A 17787-nucleotide genomic window follows, 5' to 3' on the forward strand; every position below is an offset into this window, starting at 1 on the left:
ATCATTACAGCCAGGGTCTATGCTGTGGACTTATTGACTTAATGAGAGAGTATCAGAATTTGAAGTCAGCTGTAACTAAAGTCCTAGAAAATGCCAGCAATGTGATTGTAACCAGAACTACTGTGAAAGATCAGGAGGACCTTAAGTGGGCTTTAGCAAAGGTAATAATTCAAGACGTATTTATTTTATTAGACTTTGTTAGTAGATTTGTTTTTACGCATAATGCATTCCCTATAAAACTCTTGTCAGTATATGTAGATATAGCTAATTCATGCTGACAAGCTCAACTTTTTTTTTTAGGAATACTTATATTCTGGGAGTCTAGCAAGTCGAGAAAATTATATATATCTATATATCTGTATAGCTCATTATTACCAGTGGTTTCTGCATAAGGTCAACCATGAATTAAATTTCTTAGAGGCAAAGGGTTATAAATTCTGGACATATCTCTGGTTGTTCTATTAATTAAGGAAACATTTATGTCCATAGCATGCAACTGCCCAGCAGGAAATGTGTCATAAACAGAAGGAATTGGATGATTTTACCAATAAAGGAAAACAGTTGTCGTCTGAGCTGAAAAAAATGCACAGTGGTGATTTCGTCTTGGTGAAAACAGACATGGAAAGCACTGTGGACAAATGGCTGGATGTAAGCTCACCACCTGGGATTCTATGAATAGTTTATATATTCACATTTCTCAGTCACATTTTTGGGCAAGAATTATTCAGGAATGTGACTTCCTTTTTTAACTTTTAATGCTAAATTCAAAATGATACTCTAAAAAAAACAGTGTTCACATACAATTTAGAAATAGTTTAAAATTATTTGCTTTATTTTGGTAAATTGGCAGATTTTCTAGAATTTCATTTGATAGCTCCAATCATTACATATTTATAACTCTAAATGTTTTTCTTTTCTAAACCTTGGGATCATGGATAAAATAGAAGAGTAATTTATAGACATCTTCCAGAATATTAAACAATAATGGATAACAATTTAAAGTAATAAGACTGTAATTGTGCATTGAAAAGCATTAGTTCTTGCTCTGTCATTTGCTAGCTGTGTGCCCATGCAGCAGGTCACTCGATCTCTCTGGAACTGTACATCTCAATCCATACATATTTTACATTGTTTTCCAGCTCATAATTCCTGTGATTCTGTCGCTCCCCTGTTATCAATATTTAGGTTCAGAAGTTTAACCTACAGTGGATTCCCTTACTTAAGCTAAATTACTGAAGTTAGATATTGATGGTTGCATATTATAATCAAATAATTTGGGGACTTCAGAGAACCTTATCTGCCTCCACTTTTAAAATGGTATTCTTATTATGGGAAGATTGTTAAACAGTAATACTAATAATACTTTAAACATGCAGAGTAGGTTGTTCTCCTGTGCATTTACTTATTCTATAAATATGTCCGAGTCTAATTATGCACATTTTTATATCTCAGCATTACAAATAAAAGGGCTTATTGTGTCATTTTCAAAAATATATACAGTACTGCCCTAGCTAGACTCCTATCCCGTGAAATTAAACCTTAGAGTGAGTTATATTATAGTAGACTGCAACAGACCTGTTATTGTTTTCCAATTTACAGATGAAAATCAAAATTCAATCAACCCTCCTAATGACAGAAATACTTTATGTAATGGTTAGCATTTACTTGAGCCAGGAGCGCTAATTCGATTATAATAATTTTTGTAAAACTTTGTTTTCCAGTCAGAATATGAAGGAAGCATTGACATATTTAACACTTCGGTGGCCAAAGAGCATCTGAAAGCCTCAGATTTCATGATGTGGCCTCTCTTTTCTATCCCAGATATCAGAGAAAATTGAGGAAAACATGGACAGGCTGAGAGTAGGCCTGTCCATTTGGGATGATGTACTTACAAGTAAAGATGAGATCGACGGGTGGGCAAACAATTCTGTCCCACAGCTGACCAAAAGCGTCAGCAACCTGAATAACAGCCTCAAAGCAGAAGAATTCCTGAAAGAATTTGAGGTAAAATGCCTTTACCTTCATATGTGAGCTTGTGGTACATCATTGACCAGCGTATAAAAAATTGTGTCTTTTTTTTTTAAAGCTCATTCTCCCTTTCAAGACACATACTATACTCAATATTTTGTAATGACCTATAAGGGAAAAGAATCTGGAAAAAATAGATATTTGGGTATAACTGAATCACTTTGCTGTACACTTGAAACTAACACAATGTTGTAAATCAACTATACTCCAATTTAAAAAAAAGAAAGAAATAAACCACTGGAAAAAAAAAGTAAAGTTCATTCTTCCTTTCAAGACACATAATTAGTGTAATAAAACTCTTTACTGTCTTTTGCTGCTTACTTGAAAGTTGATTCGGCTATGGGTAAGAGGGATGTTTTCTTTTTTGCATTTTTATCATTTCTTAGTTGGGGCTCTTAAAGTATTAGTAGAAGAGTAAAGATTCATAAAATCTACAATTTGTTCCATTCATCTGAGATTATGCCACCTTCCTATCGGAAAACCAAATCGAAAATGTTTGTAATCTAATGATATTTAGTATCTCTTTTTTCTTCATTCAAACAAAATGTTTGCTGAGTACTTACCACGGGTCCTGAACATTTAAGTTAGGTGCTGGATTCTTCCACTGCCTTTGCAGAAGTGGAAGAAAACTGGAGATTGGAGGGTCACAGATTTCCACGGAAAGTGGGCTTTTAAAGTTCTAGTGGCCAATTTATTTTAAATTCTTCTTTTAAACTCCCATTTCTTGCATTCATTTATTCATCTGCTCATCAGATTTCCAATGAGCACCTACAATGTGGCAGGCACTGTTTTGGGCACTGAGAATTTAATAGTAAAACAGACAAAGTCACTACCCTTATGGTATTTACATTACAATATATATCGTATGTAAAATGTCAAGCGGTAATTGGGCTATGATGAAAAATGAAGTAGGGTAAGTGGAAATAGAGTGACCAGAGGTAACCTGTTTCACAAAGCAGGGGACTGACCGTGCTCTTGGTGAGGGAAGAGACTGTTCACATTCTGTGCTCCAGGGCCCAGGGCTGGGCCTGGCACACATATGGAACGTGACAGACACATGAAAGATGACTGCAGTCTGAATAAAATGTTGTGGAATCATCTGCATTGCCGAAGTTATCAGCTGTATTTACCCAAAGAACATTCTGTAGGTTGTTCCTATTTCTAAGAGCAAACCTAAGTAGAGGGAATTATCCAGACCAAAAGTACAGTCAGGAGAGGGATCCCACAGTCTCTTTAGTTGTTCCCTTTGATGTTCTATTAACATAACAGCTCAAACAGTGGTGTGTACTGGAGTACAGCTCGCACCAGCTCACAAAGTCACTACGTTTTCAGGAATTTTGTGAGCCAGGGATAAACACAACCATTATTAAAAATTAAATTGTAAATAACTGTACCATTAAGTTGTATTAAAATTGAAAGTAATGAATTCCCCAAACTTATCACTTCCTAATTATTATTTGACCATTACTGTTATCTGGCTCTTGAGTTATTGACACTTATTATATCCATATGATGGAAATACTATAGAACGTGTACACATGTATGGTGCTTCCAACTCCATGTTCTGTGACATCATGCTGTAGCTCAAAATGGTGGTAAATGGGGACTTCCCTGGTGGCGCAGTGGTTGAGAGTCCGCCTGCCGAGGCAGGGGGCATGGCTCGTGCCCCGGTCTGGGAGGATCCCACGTGCCGCGGAGCGGCTGGGCATGTGAGCCATGGCCGCTGAGCCTGCGCATCCGGAGCCTGTGCTCCGCAACGGGAGAGGCCACAACAGTGAGAGGCCCGCGTACCGCCAAAAAAAAAAAAAAAAACAAAAAAGGTGGTAAATGCTACAGATCAGGGCCAGCTGTTCAACCAGCCTGGAGGATACTCCTACTAGTGACCTCTGGGATCCAGGGAGCCAGTGGGCCTCAGCCACATTCATTATGTCCAGGTTCAGTCACTCACAGAGATGGGTTTTTTATGCTATGCTCTGTGATGCACCAGTTACTAAAATCAGTGAGCTGCATTCAGCCTGGTGCCCAACAGTGTCGTGGCTGCTGCAGTGCAGGAAATGAAGTTTAGGTGCATAGGGGTGATTCCATAATTTCCCAGGCTGCTTCTGGGGAAGGCCAGTGGGCCTGGCAGGCAATTCATTAATCCTTACTGGGCAAGTAAATCACTTTCTAGATTGAAGGCATCAGGAGGTTTGTTAGTGTCTACAAAGCACCAAAATACCACATTGAAGTTGAGAGGGAAACTTTATTAAAATGTTCCTTCCTGGAGCAGCCTCAGGGCACAGGGAGATCAGCTCAGTGCTTTGTAACCACCTAGACGGGAGGGATAGGGAGGGTGGGAGGGAGACGCAAGAGGAAGGGGATATGGGGGTATGTGTAGCAGATTCACTTTGTTATACAGCAGCAACTAACACACCATTGTAAAGCAATTGTATTCCAATAAAGATGTAAAAAAAAAAAAAAAACTTCCTTCATGGGCCCAGATAACTAATGAAGTTTCCAAGCATCTAATTTGTTCATAATGATTCTTTGATTATTCTTTCTTCTTCTTGTGTTAGTGTTGGTGCCAAAAAAAAAAAACAAACAACAAAAGAAGACAAAAGTCAAAATGTTAGATGTCAATTTCCTAATTAACCTGATTTCTATGTAACCACCCTTTAAATTTCTATTTGAAATATTTCTTCTATATTACATATAGTCTACAGTAATTAAGAGGCACTCCTGTTGTGTATTTGTTTTGAAATGCTTTCTCAAGACTTCAATGCTGCCTTAGTAGCCAATGATATTAATGCTAATAGATAAACGACAGTTAGTCTGTTGAAAATCCCCGCTGACTCAAGACTTTTGGTTAATGTTTAATTTTTTCCAGGAGCATTTTTTCCCAATAAAAGAGGGTGGGAAGAAAGAAAATTCTGCATACTTCCTCACATTCCCAGTGAAAGTTAATGGTGACATTTTTCCACGTTCACAAATAATGAGAGTCCTCAGAAAATGAAGCAGAGTTTTGGTTTTAGTTTTTTGTTTTGTTTCATTTTTTTTACCCTGGGTTAAAGTTGGGGCTTTTTGACAGAGTTAATGCTTGAAATTATTGAATGCCAAGTATAACATGTCATTGTTTTGATTAGTTATGTTTTTCCCCTTTGTCTTTTATTTTGCAGTCTGAAGTTAAAAAGAGAGCATTAAGATTAGAAGAACTTCATTCCAAAGTTAATGATCTTAAAGAATTAACTAAAAATCCAGAAACACCACCAGATCTTCAGGTAAGCACTCAACAAGTTTGTAATAACTCTATATACTATACACTCTCAAAAAAGTTTATATATATGTCCATATATATATACACACACACTTTATGTATTTATTTACAAAGTACATGTATATGCATATGTATATGTGCGTGTATATTCTTATTGTTATCATTGTAATTCCAAGCAAGCACGTAGACGTTATCAGATATGGGGGTTAAAATATTAACATTTTTAGAATTCCTTGTGCTAGTATTAAGAGCATATTTCCAACTCAAATAGTATAATAAGATTAGTTCCTTTTTTCCTTACTAAATTTTGGAAGTGGTAGCGTCCAACTTGCCTCCTGGACCATTTTAAGCCTACACAGAGACAGAAACCACATGTATGAATATTGATATTCTTATTGACATTTTTCTAATCCATTTACTGAATAATGGCGTTGGAGGGATCACAACCCCACATCTCCCTTCAAGGCCCTTTAGATGGCGCACGTCCACAGGCACCAGGAGACAGGCCAGGCAGACCAGGTCTGACCAGGCAAACCGGGCTGCTTCAGTGAGGGAGCCTGGGAGCAGCCAGCCCCGGGCTTGGGGCCAAGGGTTCTAACTCATTACTTTAAGCTCTCTATTTGTTGCTGCCCTCATCTTCTCTCTTCCTGTTCCTTCCTTATCTACTGTTTCTTGCTAACAAGTCAATTTTGTTTGATCGCCTATACTTTTCCTCTGACCCAAGGCTGTGTATCCCTCAGTTAGTGTCATTGGTGGATGATGTACTTGTACCAGAAGGTTAGAAGTTTCACCTGAAGCAAGAATAGGCAAAAGGGAGGCTGATCATGTACAGAACTGAAAAGGAGAGCTTGTGCGTATCAGGGGCATGAACGGGTAGCAGCTGGACTTGCCAGAGTGAAGATGGAGGCAGGGTTTTGGGAGGGAGCTTCTGTTGTTCTCTGGTTTCTCTCTTACACACACACCCCTACCTATACTCAGGGAGGAAGTATGGGGATGCCTGCATCTTACCTCAAAATGAGAAGGATTTTGACGGTACCGTCTAGAGAGCATGGCATATGCCCCCTGCAGCTGGCAGACACAGGAGTCTAGTATCTAACTCCCACCACGTAAGACCTTAAGGGTGAGAGGCTGGCTGACTGCTGATGTATTTGCCAAAGGAGAAATGATTGTTTTGAGTGGCCTGCATCCCAGAGTCATCTGCGATGAAATGCCAGCCTGTGACTTCTGGCCCAGAAATGAATTATGAAAGGAAAGGAGGAGGAGAGCATTACTTGTGTGCATCTCAGGGTACCTAAGAAGGCTTTCTGGGGGATGAACAGGCCTCGGCAGCTAGGAGTTAAAGAGATGTACAAAGTCAGCGAGTAGAAAGAATGTGAAGAAAGACCAAAAAAGGCACTTGGCCTCTTTCTCCACCGGAGGCTTCCTGTTTGCAGCTGGTCTGAGCTGAGGATAGGAAAAAGCATCTTAGCTTTCAGTTCAAAGTTTTGATTATTAAATGGAACTAGATGTTCTAACTGAGGAATTGAAACTGCTTTGCAGTGGATCAGGATTATAAGTCCTTTTATTATTATGCGTGGGGCTAGAGAAGTTCAGGGCCCTCCCCAAATCAGTCATCCAGGGAGGAGAGAAGAACTAGCCTCACCGAATATTTTAAATAGGAGACAAAAATGACGTTCCTCCATTATAAAATCCCCAAGTGGGGCTTCCCTGGTGGCGCAGTGGTTGAGAGTCCGCCTGCCGATGCAGGGGACGCGGGTTCGTGCCCCGGTCCGGGAAGATCCCACATGCCGCGGAGCGGCTGGGCCCGTGAGCCATGGCCGCCGAGCCTGCGCGTCCGGAGCCTGTGCTCCGCAACGGGAGAGGCCACAACAGTGAGAGGCCCGCGTACCGCAAAAAAAACAAAACAAAACAAAACAAAACAAAACAAAAATCCCCAAGTGGTGCTTGTCCAAAGCAGCGACTACTTCAGGGCGAAAAGTGTGTATTTCCCGGGAGAATGAAGAGCAGGTTTTTGGTCCCCAGCTTGGTTACTCCGTGGGAGTCGAGCTCTGCTTTGGAAATGGGATCTCGTGGATTCCCTGGAACCTCAGTCAAAGCTTCCACTTTAAAAAGTCCAGTGTTAACAGTAATCCTCACTCTTTCCATTTTCCCATTACGTAAGATATTTGGCAACTTGTACCCGCTGATTTTCCTTCTTAGAAAAGTTGAATTAGCATCCATGGTTAGGCTTCTGCGATTTTTACAGTTAAGCTGCACGTGAACGAATCCTACTGAACGAGTGCTCTGGTCTTCACAGATTTTAATGAAATCTTACTTTATGTTTAGTTTATAGAAGCCGACTTAAGGCAGAAACTGGAGCATGCCAAAGAAATTGCTGAAGAGGCAAAAGGAACCTTGAAAGAGTTCACCTCTCAGAGTGCACAAGTGGAGAAGTTTATTAATGACATTGCAACCTGGCTGACAAAACTAGAAGAATCGTTGATGAACTGTGCCCAAACTGAGACTTGTGAAGGACTGAAAAAAGTGAAGGTAAGTCATAAACTATCACTAAGTGTTTACATTTCAATACTAATATTAATTCTCCTGTTTTTCGGTGACTATAATAAAAATGTAACCTCTGTTATCAGTTACCCATGTTAACACCAAACCAACTAATTCATGATATAGGAGACAGCAAACCAAATAACAGATGGAGAACTGAATGCAGGTGGTAAGAAACCAAAGACAAATATTCTAAAAACAGAAAGCATGCATTGCTATAGGACCTACTCATAGGTTGTACTTGTTAAGATTTTTTTTAATAAAAAAGGTGGGAGCCTATAGAAGAACTGTTTGAATTTCTACACATTTTCAAACTTGAATGCTTAGTAGTTTTTCATCACTTAATTACTTTTATTGGTCAGCATGACTGCTTTCATCCTGAGAGGGATATATATATATATATACTTTTTTTTTTTCCAGTACGCGGGCCTCTCACTGTTGTGGCCTCTCCCGCTGCGGAGCACAGGCTCCGGATGCGCAGGCTCAGCGGCCATGGCTCACGGGCCCAGCCGCTCTGCAGCATGTGGGATCTTCCCAGACCGGGGCACAAACCCGTGTCCCCTGCATCGGCAGGCGGACTCTCAACTACTGCGCCACCAGGGAAGCCCCGAGGGATATATTTTTTAAAAATGGTTGAGAAAACAACATATGTGTTCTGTGCTCTTTTAGCATATTTTCTTACTGTACTTGAGACTAAGGACATATGCTTTTAAAATTAACTACCGGTGCTTTTGATGTGGCCTGTGACCCTGAAACAAAGCCCAAATAGCCCATGGAAGATGTGAACATAGGAGGGTGACTCCATTAATATAATAGCTTCTAATCGACTAACTAAACCCAAGATCCTGGGCTGGAATCCACAAAGACCTTTTCAATTTGCTTGAAATCCTAAACTATAACCCCAATCCTAGCTACCTCTCAAGAGTGTTTGCCGTTGTTCCCAAGGAGAACTGGGCAAAATTCTGAAAGAATCAACACAGATCTATCACAAATACTCAAAAAAAAAAAAAAAAGTCCGACAAAAGTATATACATTATTGAGTGGATTTCGACAACATCACTTTCCAAAAAACATTCCAGAGTCGAGTGTATGGAATGTTTCTCTTGAATGTGATGAATATCCTTCACGGCATATTTTTATTCTGTAGGAAATACAAAAAGAACTTCAAAGTCAGAAAAGCAACATCAGTGCCACCCAAGAAAATCTCAATAGCTTGTGCCGCAAGTACCATTCAGTGGAGCTGGAGAGCCTGGGCAGTGCGGTGACGGGGCTGATGAAGAGACATGAGGCTGTGAGCCAGTCCTGCTGCAAGACACAGGCCAGCCTTCAGGATTCTCTGGAAGAACACTTCAGTGGTGAGCTCTGACAGGTCTTAGCTTGAATAGTTTGTTTACAAGACACGGTCCAAACCAAATGCTGCCTAGAAACTGCCAGAAGAGTAGCGTTTTAAATTTGTGTGTGTGGTGAGATTTGAGCGATCAAATTGTTGTGGTTGGGCTCTCACCATACGCAGAATTCTTCCTCTTTCTCCTTAAGAGAGTAGGAGTCCGCCATCTTGAGGAATCTGAACTCCATCTGGATTTTCTGTGTAGAGCTCATTTATGTGGAAAATGAGTCCCACTGCTATGATGAAGTGAGACGGTAAACCTGGATCTTAGGAGAGGCTGTGAAACAGCAGCCATGTAATTCAGGAAATTGCTGGTCGTATGTCCCTGACTCGGCCTCCCACACAGTTGTGCCTCTGCTCTGGTGTGAATGTAAGATGCTCTAAGTCAGCGTGGTGGGCAGAGGAGATGGTTCTTCCCTTTGCCATAGGAATGGCTTTAACGCCTCTAGAGCATTGCTCAATCTGACATAATCAGGCAGTTATCCTTCTCTACTGAAAGAAACACAATGGGAAATCAAACATGTCAGAAATACGAATTTCTTTTCAGTCTTATATCTGAGATAATTTCTCAATTCTACCATAAACAGTCATGATTCTAGATCATACTGTATTATATTCTATATTATTATCGTTGTTGTTTTCTTTCTGGAATATTTGTTGTAAGGCAAGATGCAATGGGCTGAAGGCCAGAATTAATTCATCGTGGTCATCCTGGAAGCTCTTTCAATGTTTTGGATGTATTTCTTATTTTCGTTACTTTCCAAAGAGTCTATGCAGGAATTTCAAGAGTGGTTTTCTGGAATAAAGGCAGCGGCAAAGGAATCATCAGATAGAACTGGGGACAGCAAAGTTCTGGAGGCAAAGCTCCATGATCTTCAGGTATGCAGTCTGGCACTGCCTTTCCTTCTTCCCTAAACTGCCCTCAAGTGCCTTCAAGTCAGACCTAAATCATCTATTTCCCCAAACTTTATTTTCTTCAAATTTTTTTCTTCCCTAACAGAATGAGGTTTCTTGACTTGAAAGGAGATAGTTAATATATGAAAAGTAAGTTGAGAAAATGTCAGAATTTCTAGATCCCTTTCCTCTGTTTTTTAGCCTGTTGATCATTCTTTGGAATTCATTCAGAACTAAACCTAATTTCAGTTTTTATAGCAGTAAAAGCATAAATAATTGTATTTATTTAACATCATTATCATGAAGGAGTTTTAAGAAAGAAGACATGGCTTGTGTAATTTTAATAACCTATCATCTAAATTTGGAGCTACAATATATTCAAATAAAAGCAATAGATATTATAGATTTTATAGGTGTTACAGACAATGAAAAATGTATAAATTCTGGTAAGGGAAGGCCATTGTGACGCGGAGGTAAGAATGATTGACAGGAGCCTAGGTTCAAATTGAGTTTCGGCCAGGTTTTTCAAGAGACTGATCTGAGCAAAGCACTGTGTTAAGTCTTATAAAAATAGTTTTAGAAAGTTAATGAGGAGCGTGAGGATTTTGTGGCCTAACGGGTGATGGCAATCATGTAGATAACTCATTAGCAGTCAGGGTAGGAAGAGCATTATAATACAGGAAGCGGAAGAGCATTATAATACAGGAAGCGGTTTTGCAGGAGGCTTGGTGAATTCAGATGTGGAGTTGTCCCCTTTGAGGCTTGAGATGCAGTGGAATTCCACGAAGAAAAGTCTGCGTGACGATCACAAATGCCACCGTGGAGCTCAGTGGAGAGGCAGGGCTGGCACAGCAGTCCTGGGCTTCTTGTGCTCTGTTGAAGCCACGCGCGTATGCATATGATCTTCCAAGGAAGAGGTGCACACCAAGAAAATGAGGGATCTGAAGACAGGGGGTCAGACAAGGAGGAGGGGTGGAGACAGGTAACCATGTGAGGAGATGGAGCCTGGACCAGATTGGGATGGTGGGAATGGGGAGAGACTGAGCACAGACCTTGATGAGAGCATCATCCCTTCCAGCTCGCTGCTGCTCGCAGTTGGTCCTCAGTGGTTCCAGTGACTGCCTGGCACCGTTCTCCGTTCTGAGTCTTGATTATATCCAATTGTATACATCATTCTCACTCCAGCCTTGTCAAAGGCCTCTTCCTTTGTGCTCTGTTTTTCTTCTCTTGCTCCACTTTCTCAGGCCAGAACTGTAATTAATGCTCCCATGCAGCAGGGTCTTTGAATAATAGCAAATATTTTCTATTACCTTTATTTCCCGAAACAGAACCTTTTGGACTCTGTCAGTGATGGGCAGAGCAAGCTTGATGCAGTGACTCGAGAAGGGCAGACTTTGTATGCACATTTGCCTAAACAAATTGTCAGTAGCATTCAGGAGCAAATTACAAAGGCTAATGAAGAGTTTCAAGCATTTCTGAAACAATGCCTTAAAGACAAACAGGCTCTTCAAGACTGTGCTTTGGAACTTGGGAGGTAGGTTGTTTTGACAAGTGTAGACTTCATCATACACAGAATATATTTTCAGGATTTAAAGACCCATTGGGAATAAACAAAAAATATTTGAAACTGTGAGTTTAAATTATAATAAGTTTTGACCTTAAGTACATGTTCATACTAGGACAATAACTGATTGCTCAAACTCTGATGGCATCATTTGGCTTTATTTTCTAGATAGAAAAAGAAAGGAATTATATTCATTAATAATTTTTAATGGCATAAATGCATGTATTTTTTTGTCTGTTGGCTAAATCGAGATGTTAGAGTTTTGATACCCAGGTTTTAGATTACCCAAGTCCTTTCCTGTGTCTCCTTCTGCTGGGTTGGAATTATGGCGGAAAACACTTATTGTATTTCTCTGAATCAAGATTCCAGTCAGGAAGCTATGTCAACAGGGGTGAATATAAAATTAGAAAGAAAAAAATTTTCTATTGCTAGGAAAAGAAAGATGTCAGTATAATCAAAATGCCTTTTTGGTTGGCGAGTAATGTGCCTGACTCTTGTCAAGGTTTCTTAGAGAATTTACGTTGTCTTCAAAACTTAAGAGCCCTAGAGCTCTTGTGCCACATTCAAATCCCCATAAGGTACAAAGACACAGAGATGACTTTCCCTTCTTCTCCCAGGGTTTCCGCTGCCCCATTTATCCACTGGCCCCAATTCAGGGTCTTTGTAGTAAGACACAAACTTGAGTGCCCACTGACATGGGAATGTTATCTTGTTGGTAATTATCAGCTATAATTACCGAGGAAATCAACTCAGCAAGATGAGGTGCTTCTTTTTTTTTTGCTTGTATCTCAAGAGAAATGTCCAGAATTTGTCATTTTGTTACTGAAATAAGGGATAATTTAATTGGCTTATTGTCGAGTTTTCTTCTCTACTTGAAAATTCATGAGATCTTAATTGCCATAGACACTGTGACCTCAGATATTGGAATTTATTTACTATAATGAGGATATTAAAATTTCTCTAAGGTGTGTTTGTTTTCTTTAGCTTTGAAGATCAGCACAGAAAACTGAATGTTTGGATCCATGAAATGGATGAAAGATTAAGTACAGAAGACTTAGGAGAGAGTAAGCAACATATTCCTGAGAAGAAAAACGAAGTCCATAAAATTGAAATGTTTCTGGGAGAACTGCTGGCTGCAAGGTAGGGTGCAGAAGTGGAATAGATTCTTTCCCTACTAACAAGTGTTTGTTTGTCTGGTTGGTTGGGTATTTGGGTTGGTTGTTGGCTGGTTAGTTGGTTAGTTGGTGGTGGTTATGTTTCTGTCCCCGAATGTGTGGCATACAAATGATTGTGCAGTGTTTCTGTGGCAGTGTGGTGATCTGGAGAGAGCATCGGGTTGGAGGTAAGGAGCTGGTTTCCATCCCAGTGACATCTCCCTTTGCTCAACAAATTGGACAGGCCACTCATTTCCTGTATTTCTTGATATTAGCTTTTAAGCATTGTGATAATAATAATGATAATAATAAAAATATATTTTCCTCTCGGGGGTTATTATAAGGATATAAGGTGATTATAAAGATACCCTTCATTTACAGAAATAAATGAGACCCCAATTTCCATATATTCTTCACACACATCAGCCTCCAGCACCATTTCCAATCCACCCCATCCTCGTAATATTCTTAGTAAAGCAAAAGGTGTATGGTCATGAAGTCTGGCTGTCCTAGAGGTTCGTTTTCTCCACTGCAATATTTGTCTCCTTATTGCTTGCCAACTGAGCAAATGTTTCCGACTCCTTCTCAGGCAGAGTTCTCTGGCCTATGCTTTGGACTCCACCACTTTCATGGCTTTGCTCCCTCAATTTACACTCCACCCCTGGCATTTTCAGTTGCTTCATTGGAACTCTTGCATTGGAAGATAGAACACTTTCCACTAGGGGAGGGCAGCTTGAGCCAAAACTCTTTTAACTGTCTCACTGTCGTCTTGCAGAGCAGATACACTTTGAGCAGCAGAAGGCTGGTATCCAGCCTGCTTGATCAACCAAATCAGCAACCATGATCAACTGAGTAAAATTTGCCTAATTCAGATCATACTCATTCCTTTTCCTCTGAATCCTCTTTTTGGTCAAGCATGCTAAGTATTCCTTGTCTTGAAAAAAACAAGCATACAAACAGAACCCATACTGACAGCTGTTGTTGGTGTGATAGTTTGATGACTATTATAAAATTTCCCTGGAATGTTTTGGTCCCAACTCTGTGAGCCTTTACCATGGGGTAAACCATGTTGATTTTGTTACTGAACTCAGGTTAGGCTTCTCATCACTCAAGAATCCAATACTGAGAGACAAGCGTTGGGTGAAAGGGAAGATGGCTTTACTGAGGAAGCTGGCAATCCTGGGGAGAAGGTAAACTCATGTCCCAAAGAACCAACTCCCCATTGCCGATCAGAGGGCAAGAGCTTTTAAAGGAAAGCTTCAAGGGTGCGCAAACAGAGACTATGTGCAAAACAGTACAGTTAGCTTCTAGAATCATCTTGAAACTGACCATGCAGTAAGTAGTCTGGTCGGTGTCATACTGATTATTTTAAGCACAGTTAATTTTCAATTCCAGGGTCAGTTTGTTACAATTTCCTTGAGGCCAGTGTCTGGCATTGTGCAAAGCCACAGATTCAGTCCTGCTCAAGAGGGAGCAGCTTATGTCATGGCTACAGTCTGGTCACCATGCAGTTAGCTTTTTCCCTCTTGTGGAGGTTTTAGTATCTGCAAAACACCTCAGGAATGTGCATCAGACACTAACGTATCTTTAGGGAGGAACTAAAGATTCTGTGACTCTACTGTCCTAATCGTTAACTGTTTGAGCCTGCTCCTTTGTGACTCAAGGAGGCCTGGGAGACTACAGCTTTCCTATGAACAAAGCTGGGAGACTACAGCTTTCCTATGAACAAAGAGACAGGGGACCCAGAAGGGCTTTTTTACCTGGGAGGGCCCCACAAGGTCCTGCTCAGTTTCAATTTAATAAACCCCAACCCAATGGTGAGTATCTCAAGGCCAGAGACCATCAGGTCTTTACCGTCTTTATCTAGTATAGTGCCAACAATAGAAAATATTCGCTGAATTAACAGAATAACAGCATTATTCTAACTCTATAACTTTCTGAAAATTACACTGCACTTTATTTACTTTTTAAATCTTGACTCTTGTTTAGGTACAGTATTACATGGCCAGACCTACTTCTCTCCTCCTTTCAAACATTTGAAATGACTTTACATATGCTTCCTGAGCTATTACTCTCTGATATTCCAAGACCATATGCTAAGAGTCCTTAGGTGTATTTGCTCCCAGCTTCTTTAGCGCTGGGTGCTTCTCAGGGTGATCCTAATGTGCTCTGCTGGTCTCCCAGCTTCTCCAGCTGAGTCATCTGACTTCTTTCACTTGCCTGCCACTTGTTCCCCCCTAGTCCTTTGGATTTTTTTTGTCATAATATTTTCCAGTACTTTGCATACCTTGGGGGGATGTCCTGTATTTTTCAGAAGAACACCAAACTTGAGAATCATTGAATTTTTATCATCCATTAAGCAGTTCTCCTCATGGTAACAAGTGATATCTGTCATCTTGAATTATTATTTAACTCACATCTTTGCTTAAGTCACTGTCATGTCTCACCTTCATGTCTCAAGCAGATTGCAAGTAAAAGAGATGTATTTTAAAGAATATGTGATGTTGTATAAGTCTTATGTATCTCACAGAGGCCCATAGGATGCTCTCTACATACATAGTAGGAAAAAAAAAAAAGACAATGTAGGAGATGGGCTTCCTATTCTTTTTCTAGCATTCACAACAGTTTGCGTTATGTCATCTGTACTCTCCCTTCTGGTATCCCAGGCATTTCCTGATAGATGTGCTGATTGGAATTCAGACATCCATGAAACAAGATGAAGCCTACCCAGCCACACATGATAATGTTTTCCCTTGACCCAATTAACATAACCCCAAACTGAGATGAGAAAAGTTCCCAAGATACAACAAAGGAACCCATAAGTATTCATAAGATGGCCTTTTGAAAGAAACTTTTTTTTTTTTTTGGCATTTTATCTCTGCCAGACATCATGCTGGGTCCTGGGATATGAGATGAATGTAACAGCCTTGGCTTCTAGAAGGTGAAAGCCTTGTGGATTGAGACAGACAGAGTGTATGAGGTGAGAGAGTAAGACAGGCAGAGGGCACCCAGAAGAGGAGTCATCATGATGCTTCCTGGGGATGTGATAACTGCACTGAGATTTGAAGGGCCAATCAGAGAAGAAGCAGAAGAGAGCAGAAGAGTTTTAACGAAGCAGGAGTCTCCGTGTGTATACAATAGATACATAGCGTTTGGGGAATTTCAGGGAGCTGTTTATGGTTAGAGCATTAGCTAGGAATGGAGAAAAGTTAGAGATCGGCTTGAAGAGGCAGGCCTGGGCCATTTCCTGAAGTGAATCCCTAACAATACAGTGGGCTGGCATCTAGGCATAGCACAGAGTGAATGAAACCCCCCATGTGAATTGACTACATTCAGAGAAACCACAGGGAACGAGGGCCCCCAGCATCCTCACCGAAAGGCATGTCAGCTGTGAGCTCTTGTCTGGTCACTGCTCTAATGTCAACAATCAGTTATCACTCCCCTGTGCTCCAGAATGTCAGAATTAAATTTTTGTTCGTTTGTTTTCTTTAGAGAGTCTCTTGACAAGCTTTCCCAGAGAGGGCAGCTTCTCAGTGAAGAAGGCCATGGCGCTGGGAAAGAAGCCCGCCTGTGCTCCCAGCTCCTCACTAACTATCAGAACTTACTCCGAAGGACCAAGGAGAAGCTCCGGAGCTGCCAGATGGCCTTGCAGGAGCACGAGGCCCTGGAGGAAGCGCTGCAGAGCATGTGGTCCTGCGTGAAAGATATGCAAGACAGACTGGCCTGTGCGGAGAGCACCGTGGGGGGCAGAGACGCCTTGGAGAGACAGCTGTCACAAGTGCAGGTGCGCGGGGCGCCGGCCCGACACGGCTGCCTTCGGAAGACTTTGAGTAGATTCGCAGATGTTTCAGTTGGGTCCTCGTTGTTCTGTGAGCCTCCACGTGAGGATTATGTAGGCAGAATGGAGAAACTGGGCAAAAAGGATTTGGAGGGATCATTTTTCTCTTTTGTAAAGGAATATTTTTGTTCAAATAGCTTTAAAATAATTTTTGCGGTTTTTTAGTAAACATTTAGCAAACATTATGGAAAAGCTACTCTACTCTAAGCACTATGCAAGTTGATAGGAATATAGAAACAAAAATTAGTCCTTGCTTTCTAGGAGTTCACAGTTAGTGGGAGACACCAACCTGTAAATTGTTACTTGCAGTGCAGCCTGTATGTAGGGGCCATGACTGAAGTACGAAAGAGGCTACCAACCCAGCCTGCAGTCAGCGAAGGTGAGCTTGCAAAGCAGAAATGAGCCAGGCAGTGAAAACGGGACTGTTAAGTTTTTGACAGTTGTGTCTTCATTTTCAGAATGACTTCTTTTTTCTCTGCTGCAAAATTCAGTAAAGTTCCATTTCTAGGCTAGTGGCCCAGAGTTTTCCAAGAACTTAATCGGAGTTCATCTCTGACTCCCAGACTCCCGGACATCTAATATTTAAGTAAGGCGTTACAGTGCAGTAGGGCACAGAGTTTGACGTTGTTGTTTTTTCATTTTAAGATGAGTAAGGTGTGCCCTACCTTGATTCTCATGGGAAACATGGCCGTTTTTCAAAACATCAGAAGGTTTTAGTAATCCTGCTGACAAGTGTTCATTCTTCCTTCATAGGATATTCTCCTGATGAAAGGTGAAGGGGAAGTTAAACTGAATATGGCCATTGGCAAAGGGGAACAGGCCTTGAGAAGTAGCAACAAGGAAGGTCAGAAGGTAATCGAGACTCAGCTACAGACGCTTAAAGATGTGTGGGCTGACATCATGAGCTCCTCCGTCCGTGCTCAGAGGTACAGAGCCTATTTTTAGTGTTTCTTTGCCTGACTCAAACCCAGTGGCTTAGTAAAATGATGGTGCACGCTGAGGGTATCCTGCAGGAGAGTTTCCAAGCATATTATTAGAGCTAGTTGTGTGCATGTCTGTCTTTGCCTAGATGGTATTTTCTGTAACTGCAAAGGCCAGTTTTGTTTGTTTGTTTACTTACTTTGTGTG

General features: G+C 40.9%; 1 protein-coding gene across 1 annotated transcript in view; it reads left to right on the forward strand.

The window, feature by feature from the left end:
* SYNE1 (spectrin repeat containing nuclear envelope protein 1) overlaps window positions 1-17787 on the forward strand; it is a 464341-nt gene that overhangs the window by 192374 nt on the left and 254180 nt on the right. The window contains exons 42-52 of the mRNA XM_082855887.1: window positions 11-161; window positions 490-648; window positions 1822-2004; window positions 5184-5285; window positions 7607-7810; window positions 8970-9177; window positions 9976-10088; window positions 11432-11637; window positions 12652-12807; window positions 16314-16605; window positions 17413-17585. Coding sequence (XP_082712013.1) covers window positions 11-161; window positions 490-648; window positions 1822-2004; window positions 5184-5285; window positions 7607-7810; window positions 8970-9177; window positions 9976-10088; window positions 11432-11637; window positions 12652-12807; window positions 16314-16605; window positions 17413-17585 — 1947 coding nt within the window. The remainder of the gene's footprint in view (window positions 1-10; window positions 162-489; window positions 649-1821; window positions 2005-5183; window positions 5286-7606; window positions 7811-8969; window positions 9178-9975; window positions 10089-11431; window positions 11638-12651; window positions 12808-16313; window positions 16606-17412; window positions 17586-17787) is intronic.

Source organism: Leucopleurus acutus (assembly GCF_964270905.1).
Source record: "Leucopleurus acutus genome assembly, chromosome: 15".
Taxonomy (NCBI): domain Eukaryota; kingdom Metazoa; phylum Chordata; class Mammalia; order Artiodactyla; family Delphinidae; genus Leucopleurus; species Leucopleurus acutus.